This window comes from Dysidea avara, chromosome 11, assembly GCF_963678975.1.
Source record: "Dysidea avara chromosome 11, odDysAvar1.4, whole genome shotgun sequence".
In the NCBI taxonomy this organism is placed as follows: Eukaryota; Metazoa; Porifera; class Demospongiae; order Dictyoceratida; family Dysideidae; genus Dysidea; species Dysidea avara.
Genome location: NC_089282.1, coordinates 3,232,677 through 3,252,452, shown reverse-complemented (window position 1 = coordinate 3,252,452; position 19,776 = coordinate 3,232,677). Strand labels below are relative to the sequence as shown.

The window sequence follows — 19,776 nt, the reverse complement described above, 5'->3', positions numbered from 1 at the left end:
TATCAAGATAACTGCTGGGCCTAGTATCATAGCAGTACAAAGCATACAGCTGGAACATAATAGCCTATTAGTAATCTATAAAAAAACAAATAGTTTTCTCACCTAGGCAGTAAACAAAATCACTAAAATTTCCATTTGCAGGGATTCTGTTAAAGTTTTGGACCTTCAATGCTGACGATTGTGTAGTACTATGTACAAGGATCATCCTGATGTGCATCGTTTCTTTATTAAAGGGGTATAACAAAAGTTATTTAATGCTAAAGTCACAGGTGGATATCTCAACAGAAAACCATGAACTACAGCAGTTCAATTATCAAGCACAGAGCTTGAACAAAAGGTCCCTTGTCCTTATACTGGGCACCATATGAAAGGTAATTAAATTTCTAGTTTAATGAAGGCAGTTGCAAGTTGTTTCAACATCTTGTTCTCAAGTTACAGCGCTTTCAATTCAGTGTAACATAGCATAAGCAAGAAAAGCGCACAGATGAGTATTAAGGTATTTCTTAGTGCTGTGATAATGCTCAAAATAAGCATAAAGGAGCTGGGTTCCAATGAAGTGAGGTTTTGAGCACTAAGAAGTACCTTATGACACATCCTTGTGCTTTTCTTGCTTATACTATATAACACTGAATTGAAAGCGCTGTAACTTGAGAACAAGATGTTGAAACAACTTGCAACTGCCTTCATTAAACTAGAAATTTAATTACCTTTCATATGGTGCCCAGTATAAGGACAAGGGACCTTTTGTTCAAGCTCTGTGCTTGATAATTGAACTGCTGTAGTTCATGGTTTTCTGTTGAGATATCCACCTGTGACTTTAGCATTAAATAACTTTTGTTATACCCCTTTAATAAAGAAACGATACACATCAGGATGATCCTTGTACATAGTACTACACAATCGTCAGCTTTGAAGGTCCAAAACTTTAACAGAATCCCTGCAAATGGAAATTTTAGTGATTTTGTTTACTGCCTAGGTGAGAAAACGATTTGTTTTTTTATAGATGACTAATAGGCTATTATGTTCCAGCTGTATGCTTTGTACTGCTATGATACTAGGCCCAGCAGTTATCTTGATAGAAACATGATTGATTTTTAATAGTAACAAATGGTTTTCTTGTCAGGGTGCAAAAAGGGGTGTTCCTGAGGACTTTTTAAATGCCTCCCCTTCTTAAAACACTTAGTGCACGCTCCATATACTCTGTAAAAAAATTGGTACTTTTATCAAAAAGTGAACTAATATTTGGCTTAGGCGCTGGACTATGTTACTAATTTTCTATCAAAAACCTTATACTCTCTAAATACTGCACACAGAACATGTACACCTGTTAACTGGATGTTTCACCTCTTGGGGTGGCAAAGAGGCTCAACCTTATAGTCAGAATGGCCACTTCAGCTGACTTTGGTAACTAAAAATCTTTAGCTTTAATCTGTTCATGCTATCATTTTATATACATACCTCTTTATGTACAAAGTTAGCCATTAATAACTAAATATGTATACGAACATGTTTATTAATTAGCAAGTCTACTAGGAAATGCAATTTTATAGCACTTATTTCAAATCATTCACAGTGTATACCGTGTACGTAGCTAACTACTTGGTGAATGTAAATATTACATGTTTTAAACTGCATACTCATCAAACAGCTACGTAGCTAGAGACTATGAACAAAAATAATTATCATGTAGCAAATAGGACAATACCAAATTTTGGGCCCAAATGTGATTCTATAGAAGAGATGCCATTACTTAATTATCCTAATGGGAGAAAAATAATTAATGATTTGCATGCATTTTCCATGTAGAACACATGTTTTTAATCAGCTGCAGCTACTTTGTTCATAGTACACTCTATCTCCATGGTTTCAGTGGTGACTTGAGGTGGTACATACAAGAAAACAAGTTCTACGGTCTCTGGTATTGCTACCTCCTAACACACTTTTATGGTCATTGGCAATGTGTTAGCTACCATTGGTTTGTTGAATGAAACTCTGTATAACGATTAGCTTTATCTCATTTTTCTGAAGATTTTCTGATTGAAAAGCCACCCAGGTGTGGGATAAAAGAGTCCCACTGTGTCTGTTGTATTTCAAGTTTCATACAACCATTGAATTGCATACCATTACCATTATTACCACCTTTACTCAGTTCCAAACACATATACTATTGGGGACCAAGTCACAGTGAGGCCTTCACAAAGGTTAAAGATGCATTTATAAACACTCCACTTCTCGCATTGTATGAATGATATTAAGGTGTCTGCAGATGTATCTTCTTTTGGTTTGGGGGCAGTTATCCTGCAAAGATCAGGAAGCGATCCAGAGTGGTGAGCCATCTTCTTTGCTACCCCCACCATGACTGAGACAGAAATGCACTATGCACAAATTCCCTAGTGCTTACATGGACTTGTGAAAAATACTCTATGTACAGTGGTTGTGGTAGAGGTCAATAAATGCTGCATCGTGTCCAAAGTTCTAGAGAGGCTAGTGTATGACAAAACCTTGTTACAGCAATTCACAGTATTTCAGTTTGGGTTCTTACCAAATAGATTTGCAACTTTTGTCAGTAGCAAATGCAGTCCAGAAAGCCTTAACTGCAAACAAGTGTTGATGTAATTTATCTTGATTTCAAGAAGGCTTACGACTCAGTTTCACACAACAAGCTACTATCAAAATTGTGATCTCTTGGAATCAGGGGTAACCTTTGGAACTGGTTCAAGGCCTACCTTGGATTTAATGACACTCTATCGAGTATAGTGCCTGTTCTCTCAGGAGTTCCTCAGGGAAGCATACTTGGCCCACTTATGTTTGTAGCTTTTATCAATGACCTACCTTTGTACATATGTCACACTAGCCTTATTATTTTTATTCGCCAGTGACTCTAAATGTTTTAAGATTGTATCAAACCATACCGACATGATCTCCCCAAAAAATGCACTTAACCAAGCACTTAACTGGAGTAACACAAATGACCTATTTTTCAATGAATCTAAGTTTCTCCACATATTTCGGTTCACATAACTTCACCGTAAATGGAACACCCATTGTAAGATCCAAATGTGTAAAAGATCTAGGAGTTCACAAATCATTATCTGTAAAATCCTTGACCCATTGTGAAATCTTTGCTTCCAAAACCTACAAAACTTTAGGATTAATCCGAAGGACCTTCTTAACGCATTCTACCATAGCCAAAAAGTTATTATATCTCACACTAGTACGATCATGACTGACATACTGTAGCCAATTATGGAGACCTTATTTTTATTAAAAGACATCTCTATCTTGGAAAGAGTTCAAAGGAGAGCAACAAAGTACATATTAAATGACTACCACTCACTCTACAAAACTAACTCGATTTACTCCCTTTTATGTACCAATACAAACTGAGTGATTTACTTTTTTTATAAAATCCTACAAAACTACCTACCCCCACTTTGACATTAACAACTACATATCAATGAAAGCATCAGTATCCACAAGATCATCATCATCAGGCAAGTTAGTCCATTGTATTTCCACAACCAACGATCGAACCATCATTTTTATTTTTGCCGGCTACTAAGATTATGGAACTCTCTACTCTCGACTGACCTGAATCTACCTTATGTGACAGTAAAAAAGCAACTCACCCAATTTCTATGGCATCACTTTAAAACAATTTTAACAATACTTGTACGTTTTATTTGTTGTTGTTGTCCCTGTTCTTTCTGTACAAACAACACACGTGCTACCCCTTTTACTCTACAAGTAACTAAGTAGTATATTTTAATTAGGTACGTAGTAATTAGCTACTGGCCTTTAGCTATCAGCCACCTTATTCTAATCACCAATCATCATTGTCAGTCTTGTAATCAACTTTATTTGTACAAGTATGGTGTGGTTGTAAAACTAATCTAATCCAAAACAGCCAAGCTGTAAAAAAAAGAGTGTGGCCCCCAAAAACGCTATGGTGAAAAAAGATGTGAAACCAAAGGTGGCGGCCAAGAAATAGCTGTGATGGTAGGTTAATGGTAAAAATTTTAATAACGACAATTCAGGTGAATTTTGTGCCAAGACCAGCACAAAATTCCCCTGAATTGTCGTTATTAAAATTTTTACCATGAATGCAAATCATGGCAAATCCAGTGTGAGTCAGTGCAGGCAAATCCTCCTGGACAACTCACAGGAGGCAACACACGCACGCACGCACACACACACAGACAAACACACCTTTTTGTCGGTACATTCTCTGTTGGTGATGAAATTGAGGAAAGTGTTCTCCCTCACTGGAGCTGGAGTTCATCCCTTCCAGTCCAGTAGTCTCTGTACCACTCTCAGTGGTTGAGCCTTGTTGAAGTATTGACAACAGATGAGGCATCAGCATTGTTTTCATGGTACTGTCCATGTCACTGGGACCTGTGGATACAATAACATAAAGTATGCAAGTACATTAAAATTATAGTAATAAGCTAACAGCTACATATATACCAGAGTTTCATTTAGGGGAGCAGGGGGCACTCATCCCCCCCCTTGACAAATTATCATCCCTTTAAATTTTAAGCAATAGTTTAAATGAAAGTACCTCAAGATGCATCAAAAACAATCTACAAGAGTCTAAAATACAAAATTTTCTGGAGTGTCATGTCATTCTCAAGTACATGAGATGCACCCAATTTACTAGAGTCAAAAACATAAAATTTTCTAGAGCAGCACATTCAGAAGTAATTTACAAGAGCCTAAAATGCAAAGATTTTCAGAGCGGCATATCACATACCTGAGAACACACCAAAAACCATGAGAGTCTAAAATGCTGGAGTGGCTAGCATCAGAAGCAATCTACAGTATGAGAGTCCAAAATGCAAAGATATTTTAAGTGGAATGCTACTGTACCTGAGAATGCACCAGAAGCAATCTGACAATCTAGTGGGCATGGCCCCCTAGATGCCATGCACATAAAAGTAATGCTTATACACTACTACCTCTGATTAAACTGTATCCCCCTCCCCAGTTATTTCGCCTGTATAGATATAGTGAAATTACTAGCAGTCCTCCAGAACAACAACTATTGTAAGCCAAAATGTATGGGCTGGAAGACACAGGTAAACATGACACACACTACCAAGCAACCAAGCCAACACACTAAAATCAACTTGACTCTGTTCTCTGGTTGTACACTTGACTCATACACACTGTTTGGAGACTTGGGCTCAGTTTTAGATGTGTTCAGTCCTTCATGGCTAGGAGGAGACATAGACACATCCAGACATGACTCTCTGCTTGCTAAAAGTGATCCGTTTGCTGGCTACATTCTGAGTTGAAGAGGTGCTTGGCTGTGTTCCAGTAGTTGCAGGTAATGGTGGCACCCTTCCTGCCATTACTGGTGAACTACCGAACACGCTTGGTGGACTCCTCATAACGGACTTGGGCCCATCCACTGGAGACATTGTGGCCGCCACAGGCATTGATAAATTGTTTGTGGTTTCTGAGAAGTTCTTTTTGCTGCCTACATGAGTAACTTCTCCAGGCATGCTCCTAACTTTAGACTTTGGGTCCAGAGATGAAACAGGAACGGACTCTACACTCTTGTCCTTTAACAGAAGAAGGTTTCTGTTAAGTTTAGGAAAACCTGAGTTAGCTGATTTTGAGGGTGCTGCATCTGCCCCAAAATCACCAGCTGAACTATCTCTTTCCAAGTGTTTATGTACAGGTGGTCCCTTAACAATTTGGTCTCCTTCTTTGATGTGATCAAAAGAGCTAACCCTCTGTATTGCTGCAGGAGGAACATCATCTTGTGTGATGGACATTAAGCTGATATCACTTCTCATTCCAAAGGAGACAGTTACAGGGAGACATCATGGAGTCCACTGCTGGTGATAAGTTAATAAGCACATTTTGAGCCAACCAAAATGCCCGTTCTACCCAAGATGGTACCTGAACACACACAGAAGTTATATACCCAGTAAATAAGAACACTATGACATGTAACTAAGCATTGGTAAATACATACCCAGGTATGTTACAAGGCCAATTTTGGAAATTATTGGACAGCCTAAAAATTGCCAATTTTGGCTACTTCTTGCAAACAAAAGTTACCACTTTTGGCAACTTTATAAAGCAGTGTAATGCAAAGCTATAGGACTGCTAAGAATTTGCCAGTTTTGGCAAGTTTTGATAACTAAGTTTCTATCTAACTTTGGCAACTTTTGGAAACCATCAAAAAGTTGCCAAGCCTGAAACTGCTGATGGTTTCCAAATTTGGCAATTTGGTGCTCAAAACTACCAATTCTGGCAATAAATGTACTCTTTTTTATGAAGACCAATGAATAAATCAATTGTGGGATCTAGTTTGCAAAAATGACAAAATTTGATGCCCACTATTGGACTGTTCATGCATACTAAAATTACCACTTCTGGCAATTTCTTGCAAATAAAAGTTTCCACATTTGGCAACTTTTAAAAGTTGCAAAACTATTGTATTGCTTACAAATTGCCAGTTTCGGCAATTTTCTGAGGTTTCCACTTTAGGCTACTTTTGGAAGCAAGCCAAAAGTTGCCCCAAAACTGAGAACTATAGTCCAAATTTGGTAGCCTGAACATCCACAAACTGTGCTTGTACCTATCCATTCTGCATTCCGGCAATACAACTCAATTTTAACTAAGAAAGTTGAGAACTTGAACAGGTGTAGCACACTGATGCTCCACAGAGAGCTAGTATTACAGAATAACAGATGCATTTGCTGTATAGCAAATTTGGTTGATAAACTACAATGTGTAAGTATGTACAAAAGATAGAGCTATGTTGGATTAATATAATGGAGGCTACAAAAATCATGAATGTTGTAAATTTATAATCATCACAGCATTTCGAACCTGAGTGAAGATGCTGATGAAAGTGCAATCTGCATGGACATGCATAAAATTAGCACCTTGATCTGTAGCTATATAGCATGATTTGTAGCAAGATATTCTTATGACTTTGTCCATTTTATTGCATTTTGGTCAATTCACATTCAAATCATAAGTTTGCTACATAGCTATATCCCTACTGCTGCTTTTAAAGTGAATGCATAGCTAGCTACCTGGCATCCACTGATAATATTGCTAGTAATCATATTTAAATACTTTCAGGCATCATTATAACAGTTCCTCTAAAGTAAGCATAGTTAAGTTAGCAGCTTTGTGAACTTTAACACTGTAATGCTCACTTTCATGCTTAATACCGGTAAACTGTAAGTGTCAAAGTTTCCAAAACTGGCAACTTTTAGACTGTTGTTATAATTGCCAAAAACAGTAGCTACTGCACACGCTTTTATAAAATTGCCATTTTTGGCAATTCTAAGAATTTGTCACACAAAATTACCAATTGTGGATAACCGAATCCCACAATCAAATTCTCTATCATCTTTTATAAAAGAAAGTACATTTATTGCCAATTTTGGGTTGCCTGAAGTTGCCAATTTTGGCAACTTTTAGGCTGTACAATTGTTGCCATAAACAGCTTGTAACATACCTCACGTTACCTACAGTACGTATATACACAAAGTTACACATACATAATATACTTACTATGGAGTCCTCAAGACTGTCGTCAGTAGTTGCTGTTATTGGAGACAGAGGTGGCATAGTTGGGCTCATTGATCGATCAGGAGTGTCTCCACCACGAGATGAGCTCCTGTGTGGACTTTGTAAGCCTCTCTTGGTGAAGAAGATGGAACAAATATAATAACAGTGTAGCCTACTAAACAATCAAAGTATTGTGACAGAACTTTAGCAAAATACCAAGTACAACACACACACACACACACACACACACACACACACACACACACACACACACACACGCACACACACACACACACACTACACACACAGAGACCTGGAGTCCATTCTACCTTAGATAGTATATTGTACGGGTACGTAGAATGTACTATCTATGATTCTACGGAGAACAGAGTTCCTAGCAATATGATGTCCCGTAACAAAAGGAGTCCATGATGAAGTACCAACAGCAGTGTTCTCTAAGCTACTTTTCCCTCTGTCAACACCAACAATTCAAGTTACAACCATAACAAGCGATACCTCCCACCTTCATATTGCTACTGTCTGAGGGGCTGCTAGCTCCACTATTCACCATTCTCAGCAAAAACCTCTATATAGCTATCTCTTGAGATGTTAAACAAACTTTCTTCCACCACATGGTAGTCATGCTAATAATTATACACACTGTATGTGATTAGTTGTTTCTATTATACAATATCATATTTCTAAAAATAAATCCTCTGTTATGACTTCCTCTTCATATAGCTCACACTCATCACCTTCACATTGTGGCTCATCTTCAGATTCTTCTGATTCAGTATCATCATCTGGTGGTGGTTTGGGGATATTCAAATTGGTGCATCCCTGGCACAAACATCCTGGTCCACAGCTTCGTTGTCTCTTTCTACAGCCACATCTCTGAGTTTTGCAGCCTTTTGTGCAGCTACACCCTTTTGTTAGGAATTCTATATTGTCTTTGATCATTTGTCGGACCTCAGTTGCTTCCCAATCAAATACGTAGCTACCATCTTCTTGGACTAACCACCCACTGTCTTGTGGAGATGTAAGTGATGCAAACATGTCTGCTTTGCCAGAATTCTGCCACATCTGACTCACCCAGCAGCATCTGAGCCAGTGTCGCCAAAGTGATGTGATAGTGGGCACCCTGTCCTCCTCAATTATGACTCTGTCACTCACAACTTCTCTGATGCTGTTCAACCACATTCGATGCTGCTCTTCTGGCTGTAGTGTGGGGTCTATTGAATTAAACAAATGACTATGTAGTGGTGTTTTATGGCCTTTCAGTGCTGCAAAACCTGTAGCATGCTTCATAAAATAGCATGTCCCAACAAGTCTAATAAATGACAAAAAACCATAGTGTTTGTCATCAGATGTCTGGTGTAAACACCCTAGCATGTTGTGACCACAAATAAATGATGCAAACTGAAAAAAGTTGTTCAAGACAGTCGCCTTCCCTATAAACTTGAGGTAGGAAATGTAGTCACACCCTGTGCTAATAAACAAAGATTGTAATATTTGACATAATTCATTTCCTTGAGGTAGATTGCCAAGGTCAGAGTCTCTTGTTAGTGCTAACTTTAAATTGTTAATGTTGATGTACCTCTTTTCATCACTGTGTGGCATGTTTAATTGGATAACGTAGGTAGTATTGGGACGTTGGCTTAAGTGACTTAGCCCAATATTGTACACATCCGTGTCTGGAGAATAAATGAGAATAACATTGGCATGACATTGCACAGCATGTCACCAGATTCTGTTGTCAGCTTCTTCAGCATTCGAATAGTATTCCTCTGGCTGTTCTACTGTCAATTCTGCTGCATGTAATAGCCATGCGTTATTCTCACCTAAGCCTGAAACACACCCAGCCATAACTAAACGTTGGTTGCCCTTAAGTAAGAAACGTCCATGTTGCAACAGAGAAAGCCCAATAGCTTCAACTATCAATCGTTTACATTGCTGGCACTGGAGGTTTTCTTGCCAATTACTAGGGATATTTGTGGTAGGAGTGAATGAGCCATGTTGGTGATTACTACTATTCTGTGAATATCGCTTTCTGTGCTCGGATTGTTTAGGATTGAAAGCATGCCTATGTGGTTTATCAAACACAAGGTGTACTTCTTGTATTCCAGCTCTAAAGTATTGGGTGACAAACTGTTCAAACAAGAAACAGGCATAGTCAGAAAATGTTTTGGTTTGACGTAGTGGTCGTGTATTAATGATGAACATAGCATCTATAATAACAACTTGTGGTGTTACAGGTAAGGTGGTTGTAAATACTGGTGGATTTTCCTTCTGATAGCGAGTAGATAGCTTGTCTGTCCATTTGCTCTTGTTCCCTTTGTGTGGATTGCCATCTTCATCACACAGTGCTCTAGGTAATTCTGAATACTGTTCTTCAGATGTGATATATGGCTGATGTTTATGTTTTACCCAAACAAGTTTCCGCTGCAGACATGTGAGTTTCTGCTTCATTTCTCTTTCATTGTCAGTACCGCGAGCTTTTTTTGGTTTAGTTGACATTGTTATCAATCTGTGTTGTCGTAAAGGTGTTTTTATACCAGAAGTTTGCAATATGTGATATTTGACATAATTTTGATACGTATGATTGTTCACCGATTTGATAGAATGAAAGCATGTCACTGGTTTGCTCATTAGTAGCTGGCTGGCCTGTAAATACATTCAGTAAACCTCTGTTGTTGCATTGGCTGGCAGGAAATAAACTTTTATAAATAATCAAATTACACATTTCCATGATGTTCTCTTCGCACCTGTAAGTCTGAGGAGAACTATCTAGTATTTCTGATGGATGTATGTGGCTACCTGACTGTGGAGGAAATAGTTGATCTAATAGGTTCTTGTACAGCATAATGTGATCATTGAAAAACAAACTTGTTTTCTGCAAGTATGATTCTGTTGGACGAACAACAGCAGTCTTTAAGTCCTTGTTGATGCACATCTTGTGCGCTTCATCCAATGCTACTGCCCGCTGTTGTTGTCCGGTGAGATTTACTGTAAAGCCTCCTTTCTCCAGACAGGTTAGAACAATTGATGGGTAGCATTGAATCTCAGCTAAGTGGTGTGGGATAATGCGAGCATAGTAGTCTCTATCGAAAGCTGAAAATATAGGAACCATCTGTTTCAGACTTGCTACACGTAATTTCCAGTTGCTACTTCGTACAGCCAAGTAGAGGCTAACGTAGGAGAAGCAATCTCTAAAGACAAACTGGGCCCAAAACTTCCATGTCTGATCAACTTCACTCATCTTTTCTACGAAATCCTTGAAACCTTTATTAGTATGGCTGTCTTTCACTAATTCAGATGTTTGTTTCACCATGTGTTGTGGCGATCTCTTTTCTTGTATACTAGGCAACAGGATACAGCTAGCATCCATAGTGATGGTGTTGCTGGAGTTACTAAGGTAAGTATGCAACATTTCTCTGTAAAGGGCTTCCCATGCTTGCATGAGAAAGTAGTGCGTACGTTTAAAGTTAGAACATTGTTCTATAGATTTTAATGTACTACCATGGTACCCTGCATTACTGGCTATCTCCTTCAGACCAGCAGCATAATAAATTTTCATAAGAATTGGTTGATAATTTTTTAAAATATGCCAATCTCCAGGGAAAATTAACAGCTTTTGAAGGGTTGTACTATACTGTTTTTTAATGTTCATAAGATGTTTGTATGTTTTTCCGTCACCTACTAAAAGCACATATCCATTCTGTACATTATCAAATTTGTCAAGCAAGTCCTCTGCTACCAGTATCATGGTTTCCATACTATCCGGGTTTTCATCTATTAGCTCCATGTAATGTACTGTTGATGGGTGTTGATGACCACAGTTGTTATTGTCCTCTAAACAAAATCTGAATTCACAAAGAGTTGCTTTTGATGGGAATTGGCTTGCCTGATAGTGTAAGGTATGCTTTTGAAGGACATAAGAAAATAATAGATCATGTAAGTTATTTTTTTCATCAAGTTCAGTGCTGGTCTGTAGAAAATGGTTAAATGCTAATGTTGTTGCTGTTGTTTCCATGTATACTTGTGAAGTTTGTATTGTGTTATTTGTAGTGAGACCTGATGCTAAGGAGTGGACTTCAACAGTTCTTGGACGCTTGGGTCCCAGTTTGTGATGGCTATCAGAAGATGCATGTTGTTGACTGGATGAAGTTATTGGTGGAGAACTGTTGCAAGGGGCACTTGGTGTTGCAGTACCTTCTGATGAACTGGTTGCTGTAGATGGTAACACTAAATTGTCTGGATCTGGTTGTACTAGCTGTAGTGTAGTGCCATGATAACTCCTATGTTGGTTGCCACAATAAACTGCTGCATAACTTTGCAGCATGTCGAAGTTATCAACGGAGGCTATTGTAAATCTATTGTTTGGGATTTCATCCCAGATTTTAGATTGACGTTGAGCTATAGCATGTTGAGTTACGAATCTATCATGGGTATCTGGAGAGGAGACACGCCCTAATCTGTTTAGAATACTAATTAGTAGCCGTGACCCTCCACAAACTTCTACAACATCAGCAATCAGATCGTGGATTGGTGTAGGCTTCTTGTGATTTGTGCAGAACTTGAGTTGATTTAAAATGAAAAATAATCAAAATTTTTTAATGTGTTCTGTAACATTGGTGGTCTCTCTATCTCTAACTGTAGTTGTTATAGATGTTAAAAATTGAAGTAATAGAGGATTGATATTATTTAACTCTGTGTTGATGTTAAGTAACGCACAGTTGGGAGATGGTTGTGAATGAGATGACTTCTTTATTTCTTCATGTAATAAATTATTGACAATGATGCTTGCTTCCTTTAGTGTTGTGTCTACGTCTGGTATTTGACATTGGATTTCAGGTTCAGATAAGTACTGATTTGGGGGTTGTGATGCACTGAGTGCCCAAGACAATGCAACTATGACATCTCCCCCTTGACGATACAATACAGTCCCAAGTTTCTTGTGAACACACTTGTGAATCATGTAACCATCAAGGTGAGTGATTAGTTGGTGTAGTAGCCAACGAGAAGTAAATTTCACACTGCTATCTCCCACGTCTAGGGTAACTTGAACAGTATTGGTGTCCTCAGAGGGCTGAATACCATAAACATCAAGAAATACTTGACATACCCATGGAAGCAAAAGGGCCTTCTGGACCAATAAGACATATATCACAGATGAAACTATGGCTTTGGTAAGATGGTCAGTTTTGATATCTTCCTTTGTAGCTTCCCATTCCTTGATAGATTTTTGTAACATTTCATCTGACCCGTTTGGTTTACAATTTGGTTTACAATCTGTGGACTTGACAATAGTGCAGTGTGTGTTATAACAGCTAGTACAAATATAGTCATCTGGTGATATAACAGTGTCAGTTCCAGTTGTATCTGTAATGTATTTTGAAACTACTACAGGGTTGGGACTGTGACGATAAAGCTTCTGACCAGGTTTAGGTGTAGCTCCACAAGAGGAGCAGTTTTGTGGATGATTTAGCTCACGATAAACTTTACTATAGCAGCTTGGGCACAGGAGGAATGGAGTACTTGATGATGACTGTACCCCAAGCATTTCCTCAAGTTCACTTATGTTAGCAAAAGCAGGCTTGATGAGTTTATCACTTAACTTGTTGGTGCAAGCAGGGTGTATACAGAATTTAGAAGATGATTGTATACTATTTTTCCATTTCGGGGTATAGTGGGGAATGTCATTGTAACGTTTTGCTTCTATCCAATGTTTTTTACAAATATTGCTATCTTCGGGTAGGTGTTTACCAAGGTGTTTACTAAATAACTCTTTTTCTGTAGCCCCTGCATTGATATACCTTAATTTTTGACTAACTCTGTTTCCACACAGAACACAGCACTGTGAGGTCTCCTCTTCAGCTGACTCAAGAGCAGTGATAGCAGAATTCTGGCACAAGGAGTCTCCACCTGATGACTAAATTTAAAATTGTTGATTAAAAACATGTGTTAAAATAGTCTTGTAAATAATTAACGAATCTGGCTACAACAACTAAAGTGCACAACATTTTAAAGCTTTATTTTCAAGCATAAGCCTTTGTTTCTCTAACTAAATGGATTAACAACACTAGTATGGCTTGAAACAAATTTGTACTACATGCAAAATCACTGTGTTAATACTCACCTGGTTCATTCTGCGGTCTCTATTTCGTTGCTAACATATTCCAGCTGCCTGGTTTGGTTTACTGTGGGAAAGGTAGCTGACGTATTATTTCGTGTTCCATTGGATAATTATGTGTAGCGTCACAGCAGGAAGTTACAAGCGTATGAAAAGAGATGGTGTTTTACTACAATTACCGCTGGTGCCTCCGCGGGAAAAGCCGTGCAATTAAATACGCGTAAAAAGCATAATTTTGCCACTTGCGTTTCGACTGAGCTCACCTAGCCATGCCGGCAATTAGTAGTTTGAAGAGCAACAGGACGAGGGCAAGGACTGCATTGACTAAAGAAGAAGCGGAAGCAAACTCACTATTACAGAGAGACTTAGAGCTGAACGAAGAAAGAGAGGTTGACAGATACTTGCTATCAATTAGCAGAGTAATTTTAAATCTCGAAGCTAAGTTGGCACGCTTGGAGGCGGCCAATGAGAAGCTAGCAGATGCACTTGAGCAGAGTGAGGATACCTTGTCAGCAGAGGAATTTCAAAGTACCCTAGATGCAGATGGGGAGTTTACTGATGGAATTATTGACAGAATTTCACAAGTGAGACTACTTAAGGAAGAAGTAGAGAGAAAGCGTAGATCAACTCAGTCAAAACAAAGTCAGAAATTAGAAGAAAGACTCCAGCAAGTGCAAGAACAAGTTAGACAACTGCAATCACCATCAACAGGAAGCATGGAATCAGGAATATCCAGAATCTGGTCACAGCCATCAATGGCAGCAATAAAACCACCCAAGCTTGATATAGCCCCTTTTAACGGAGAAGTATTAAAGTGGCAAGAGTTCTGGGATGCATTTGAAGCATCAGTAGATAAGGCAGACTACGCACCAGTTGACAAATTCAACTACCTAAAGTCAAAGTTAAGGGGGGAGGCTTTAGAGGCAATTGCAGGATATCAGTTATCCAATGATAACTACAAGGTTGTAGTTGATGTTTTGAAGAGAAGGTTTGGAAGACCACAGATTATTGTCGATGCACATTATCGCAGTTTATCACATCTGCCACCTGCAAAAAATCATGTTGCACAATTAAGGCACTGCTATGACACCATTGAATGCCATTTGCGAAGCCTACAAGCAATTGGTGAGAACATTGACCATCGGCACTTCGTTGCCTTAATACTTGAGAAGCTTCTTCAGAAAGTTCGCTACCAACTATACATGCAGAAGCCAGAGGATGAAGAATGGACTGTTACTAAGTTGCGTGTGTTGCTGGGGAGACACATTTCTGCCATGGAAATGGCAGGTAGTGAATCATCTGATCATAAAGCACCAACTAGTTCTAACTTCAATCATGGAGGTCAGCGAAAATTGAAGTCTACAGCAGGAGGACTATTAGCTGGAAATGGTCAATACAAAGGTAACAATCCACAGAGAGGGACCCAATCTTACCAGCCTCGTTGTTTTTACTGTGCTGAAACTCACTGGTCTGATGAATGCTCCAAGTATAGCACACTGCAAGCCAGGAAAGAGAAACTGAAAGGGTGTTGTTTCATCTGTTTAAAGAATGGCCACGTTTTGAAGACCTGCAAGGTTGACAGAACCTGTGCTCATTGTGGAAAGAAGGGGAGTCATCACAGAAGCCTTTGTAGCACATTATTCCAGCAGCCCCCTAGTCCACAAATAATCAGTGCTGAAGGTCCCAAGCCAGAAGGTGCTATGGTAGCCAGTACCAACCAGGTACTGGTGCAAACTGTAACTGTAAGGAACACAAAGGATAATTCATCAGTATCAATGCGTCTTATCCTTGACTCAGGTAGCCAGAGGTCATACATTACAGAAAGCCTAGCTAAAGGACTTCAGTTGACATTGGATAGAACTGATAAGCTGTCAGTTGTCACCTTTGGTTCGAACAAACCCAAGAACATTAACTGTAAGCAAGGAAGCTTAAGCTTACTTCTCAAGGATGGTAGTGCTATGCCAATGAACATCACAGTGGTCCCTCACATTACTGGGAAGATAAACCGTGTTCCTCTGAAAGAGGAAGACATAGAATTCTTGAAAGGAGAATTTGTTGATGGGAAGCTGGCTGATTCTTTACCATGTCATGCAGAGTCGTCTAGCATTGAAATGCTCATTGGTAATGACTACTATTTTGATTTGTTAGAGCCAAGAAAGATGGATTTAGGTGATGGTCTGTGCTTGTTTCACTCTAAGCTTGGTTGGATCCTTGGTGGGAGAGTTGAGCAACCAGCTGTTAACAACGATGAATCTAGTTTACTAGTTAGCACTGTTGGATCTGCCCCGAATGGCATCAAACCTACTGCTCACATGCTGACAAGCATAGATCCTTCCCTCTCCCCTAAGCTCTCCCTGGAACATTTCTGGAACCTGGAGTCAATAGGCATTACTGACTCGCCATCACAAAGTGACGAAATTGCTATTGAGAACTTTTCTAAGACTGTAACATTTGCTGATGGAAGGTACTTGGTCACTTGGCCGTGGAGAGAGAGTACTCCAGATCTGCCACAGAACTATCAGCTGGCAGTTGGACGACTGAGATCAACAGTGAAGAAATTGACCAAGACCCCTAAGCTTTTCAAACAGTATAATGAGATAATACAAGACCAACTGAATCATGGCATTATTGAGAAAGTCACTAGTACATCAAGTGAAGGCTTGATCAAACACTATATCCCCCACCACCCAGTGATTACTCCAGCAAAGAACACCACAAAGGTGAGGATAGTTTACGATGCCTCTGCAAAAACCAATAAAGATAACAAGAGTCTAAACGAGTGTTTGTACAGGGGGCCTGTTATATTGCCTAGTTTGTATGGACTGTTGATCAGATTCAGGCTTTCTCCAATTGGTGTGGTTGGAGATATCGAGAAGGCCTTTCTGAATGTGGGACTTCAGGTGCGGGACAGAGATGCCACAAGATTTCTTTGGCTACAAGATTCCACAAGGACAGATATAGAAAACAATTTACAGATTTATCGTTTCTGTCGAGTACCATTTGGTGTAATCTCCAGTCCGTTCCTTTTGGCAGCTACCATTAATTACCATCTAGAACAATGTGACTTACCTGTTGCTAAGAAACTACAGAAAGATATCTATGTTGACCATGTTATAACAGGAGTCAGCACACCCAGTCAAGCTAAGGATCTCTATGTTGAAGCTAAGAGCCTGTTTGCAGCAGCCTCTATGAACCTCAGAGAATGGGCTTCTAATTCTAAGGAGTTTATGGATTTTGTTCCATATGAAGACCAAGCTGGAAAGTTTGAACACAAAGTCCTAGGTATCAACTGGGATTTGATCAATGATATGTTATCAGTACCTGGTCCTTCTATTAGTAATGATGGCTGCGTTTGGACCAAGAGAAAGGTGTTGCAAGTGATTTCTTCTGTCTTTGATCCACTTGGTTATTTTTCTCCAACTGTTCTTGATGCCAAACTGTTTATGAAGACCCTATGGATGGAGAAGCATGAATGGGATGCAAAGTTGAATGAAAAGCAGCTAGAGATGTGGCTACAGGTTATTGAGGCACTAAAGGACATTCCTTTGTGTCACCTACCTAGATACATCGGTATCACCCAAGAGAAGCCAGTTGTGTACAGTCTTGTTTGTTTTTGTGATGCTTCAGCAAAGGCATATGCCACAGTTATTTACTTGCACCAGTCGTTTTCTGGTTCATGTGAGGTAGACCTGATCTTTTCAAAGACTAGGCTAGCTCCACAGAATATGACAATTCCTAGATTGGAGCTAATGGGAGTTCTCATTGGAGTATGTGCCCTCAAGTTCGTGACAAGTGAACTTCACTTGCAGGTAACCAATACAATTGTTTTCACTGATTCTATGTGTGTGTTACATTGGCTTCAGTCCAAGAAGCCACTGTCTGCATTTGTGACCAATAGGCTGAAAGAAATCAAATCACTGAAAGAAGTAACCTTTAAACATGTTTCATCAGAAGACAATCCTGCTGACTTGGCAACTAGAGGAAAGTCTCCCAGAGAACTAACATCATCTATCTGGTGGATGGGTCCCACATGGTTAAAAAACCTTGAAGAACAGTGGCCAGTTTTCAAAATCCCAGAGTGCAAGACTGGTGATGTTGACAGTGAAATTAAGGGCAATAATGTAATGTTTGAGGCTAGTCTTTTGTCTAGGGAGGATCTCTCACGAGAAATTCCACAACTGTTAAATCTATCAGATATTAATGAGAGTCGTTGTTCCTCATTGTTGAAGCTCGTAAGAGTCACAGCTTGGGTTCTAAGATTTGTGAATAATCTGAGGAAAAGAGAATCTTATTCTGGTCCTCTAACAGTCAAGGAATTACAGAAAGCAAGGTTGGTATGGGATCTTTACATCCAGTACAAGTACTACCCAGACATACTTTGAGGAAGTAAGAACAATTTAAGAAATCAGTTGAACCTTCAGCAAGATGACACTGGTCTGCTGCGATGCCATGGAAGGTATGAAAATGCCACTAGCTTGAATCAAGCTATGAAATGTCCTAAACTGCTGCCAAAGGATGAGCACTACACCAGACTTGTGGTTGAAGACTGTCACAAAAGAGTGTTTCATGCTGGAGTTTCTCAAACCTTAGCTCAACTTAGGTTGGAATACTGGATTCCACATGGCAGGTCAACTGTTAGAAAGCTGTTGAAACAATGTAGAGTCTGTTGTCGGTGTGAAGGAACTGCTTATAGAAAGCCAGACATGCCACCCTGGCCCAAGGAACGAGTTGTAGAAGCTCTACCATTTGAATACGCAGAGCTAGATTACTTTGGGCCACTTTATATCAAGCAGTATGCAAATGGTGATAAACCAATCTACAAGAAGGTATGGGTGTGCTTGTTTACCTGTATGGTGGTAAGAGCTATACATTTAGAACTAGTAGAAGGTATGTCTGCTGATGAATTTCTTTTGTGCTTACGTTGTTTCATGGCTCGCTGTGGAGTTCCACGACAAATAATTTCTGACAATGCAAAACATTTTAAAGCAGCTAAACAAATGTTAAGTAAAGCTAAGCTTCAAACATCAGATGGTATTGATGACTTCCTTTCCAAACAAGATATTCAATAGAAATTTATTGTTGAGTTGGCCCCATGGATGGGAGGTTTTTATGAGCGATTGGTGGGTTTAACTAAAAGAGCTCTGAGGAAAACCATTGGAAATCAATGCTTGACAGAAAAGCAGTTAATCACAACTTTAACAGAAACAGAAGCAGTGGTGAACTCCCGCCCACTAGTATATGTGGATGATGACATCAATTCTAGTATGATACTCACACCATCAAATTTTCTGTCGTTTCATTCACAACACATCTTTCCCAATGTATTGGATGATCCTGACCAACATCTTCACAAGCACTATTGCAAACTTGGAAGAGAGGACAGAATCGTCTAAACCAATTTTGGATTTTATGGAGAAATGAATATCTCTTAAGTCTAAGAGAAAAATCACAGGTGCCATTGAAGGGATCAAAGAACATACCAACACCTCCTAAAATTGGTGATGTTGTGCTGGTAAAGGAGAATTTACCTCGTGGACATTGGAGAGTTGGTAGAATTGTTGAAGTTATAAGGGGAAAGGACCAGAAAATTAGATCAGCAAAGGTTAATGTTGCACCAAACAAGTACCTTAATAGAGCAGTCAGTATGTTGTACCCTATTGAATGTCCAGATGAAACAACTATTGACACTGATGTATCTAACATGGAGAACAAGGATACTGACACTAAACTGAATAGTGGTAGTGACATTGATGAGATACCCCATGAGATGGACTTGAATGATGATAAGAGTAATGATGCTCCAGTCGACTCGTGTACACCAAGGACAAGCCAGCCGACTCGTAATGCAGCCATTACAGCAAGAAGTATGCTGAAGTTGTGGCTTGACCCTGATGATGATGATGTCCCCCCCCCCTCCTGGGGAGTGTCGCGGATCACGCGAGAAACTAATTACGTGTATTTATGTTACGTAACTTGTACAACTTGTTGAACCGGTTTTTTAGCTGGCTAAAGGCCGTTGCTAAGTGAGTTAGTTATTGTACGAATAAAAGTTGCAGCTCTGTATTGTAGTAGCTTGTTTATAAAATATTTAATAAGTGAAC

General features: G+C 39.3%; 2 protein-coding genes and 2 long non-coding RNA genes across 5 annotated transcripts; 3 read left to right on the top strand and 1 right to left on the bottom strand.

Annotated features, from left to right (window-relative positions):
- Positions 1-4,216: 4,216 nt before the first annotated feature.
- LOC136237944 (uncharacterized) lies at positions 4,217-8,786 on the bottom strand. Of its 2 annotated transcripts, XR_010692664.1 has the most exons (4): positions 8,066-8,786; positions 7,856-8,014; positions 7,546-7,674; positions 4,217-4,395 (listed from the first exon to the last, which is right to left on the bottom strand). It is a non-coding gene; the product is annotated as an uncharacterized lncRNA (long non-coding RNA). The 2 variants fall into 2 exon arrangements; XR_010692663.1 differs by having other exon boundaries at positions 7,856-8,786.
- A 3,351-nt stretch (positions 8,787-12,137) lies between these two features.
- LOC136237940 (uncharacterized) lies at positions 12,138-13,590 on the top strand. Its single transcript, XR_010692659.1, has 3 exons — positions 12,138-12,532; positions 12,599-12,731; positions 13,391-13,590. It is a non-coding gene; the product is annotated as an uncharacterized lncRNA (long non-coding RNA).
- A 354-nt stretch (positions 13,591-13,944) lies between these two features.
- LOC136239260 (uncharacterized) lies at positions 13,945-18,057 on the top strand. Its single transcript, XM_066029993.1, has one exon. The coding sequence runs from the start codon at positions 13,945-13,947 to the stop codon at positions 18,055-18,057; it is 4,113 nt and encodes a 1,370-aa protein (XP_065886065.1).
- A 105-nt stretch (positions 18,058-18,162) lies between these two features.
- On the top strand, positions 18,163-19,664 carry LOC136239257 (uncharacterized). Its single transcript, XM_066029988.1, has 2 exons — positions 18,163-18,562; positions 19,030-19,664. The coding sequence occupies exons 1-2, from the start codon at positions 18,163-18,165 to the stop codon at positions 19,662-19,664; spliced, it is 1,035 nt and encodes a 344-aa protein (XP_065886060.1).
- Positions 19,665-19,776: the final 112 nt, after the last annotated feature.

Bases quoted from the DNA above. Each gene is read 5' to 3' on its own strand.
- LOC136239260 (XM_066029993.1), top strand. From the start codon at position 13,945: ATGCCGGCAATTAGTAGTTTGAAGAGCAACAGGACGAGGGCAAGGACT.
- LOC136239257 (XM_066029988.1), top strand. From the start codon at position 18,163: ATGAAATGTCCTAAACTGCTGCCAAAGGATGAGCACTACACCAGACTT. The intron at 18,563-19,029 runs GTATGTCTGCTG...CATCTTCACAAG, and splicing joins ACATTTAGAACTAGTAGAAG to CACTATTGCAAACTTGGAAG.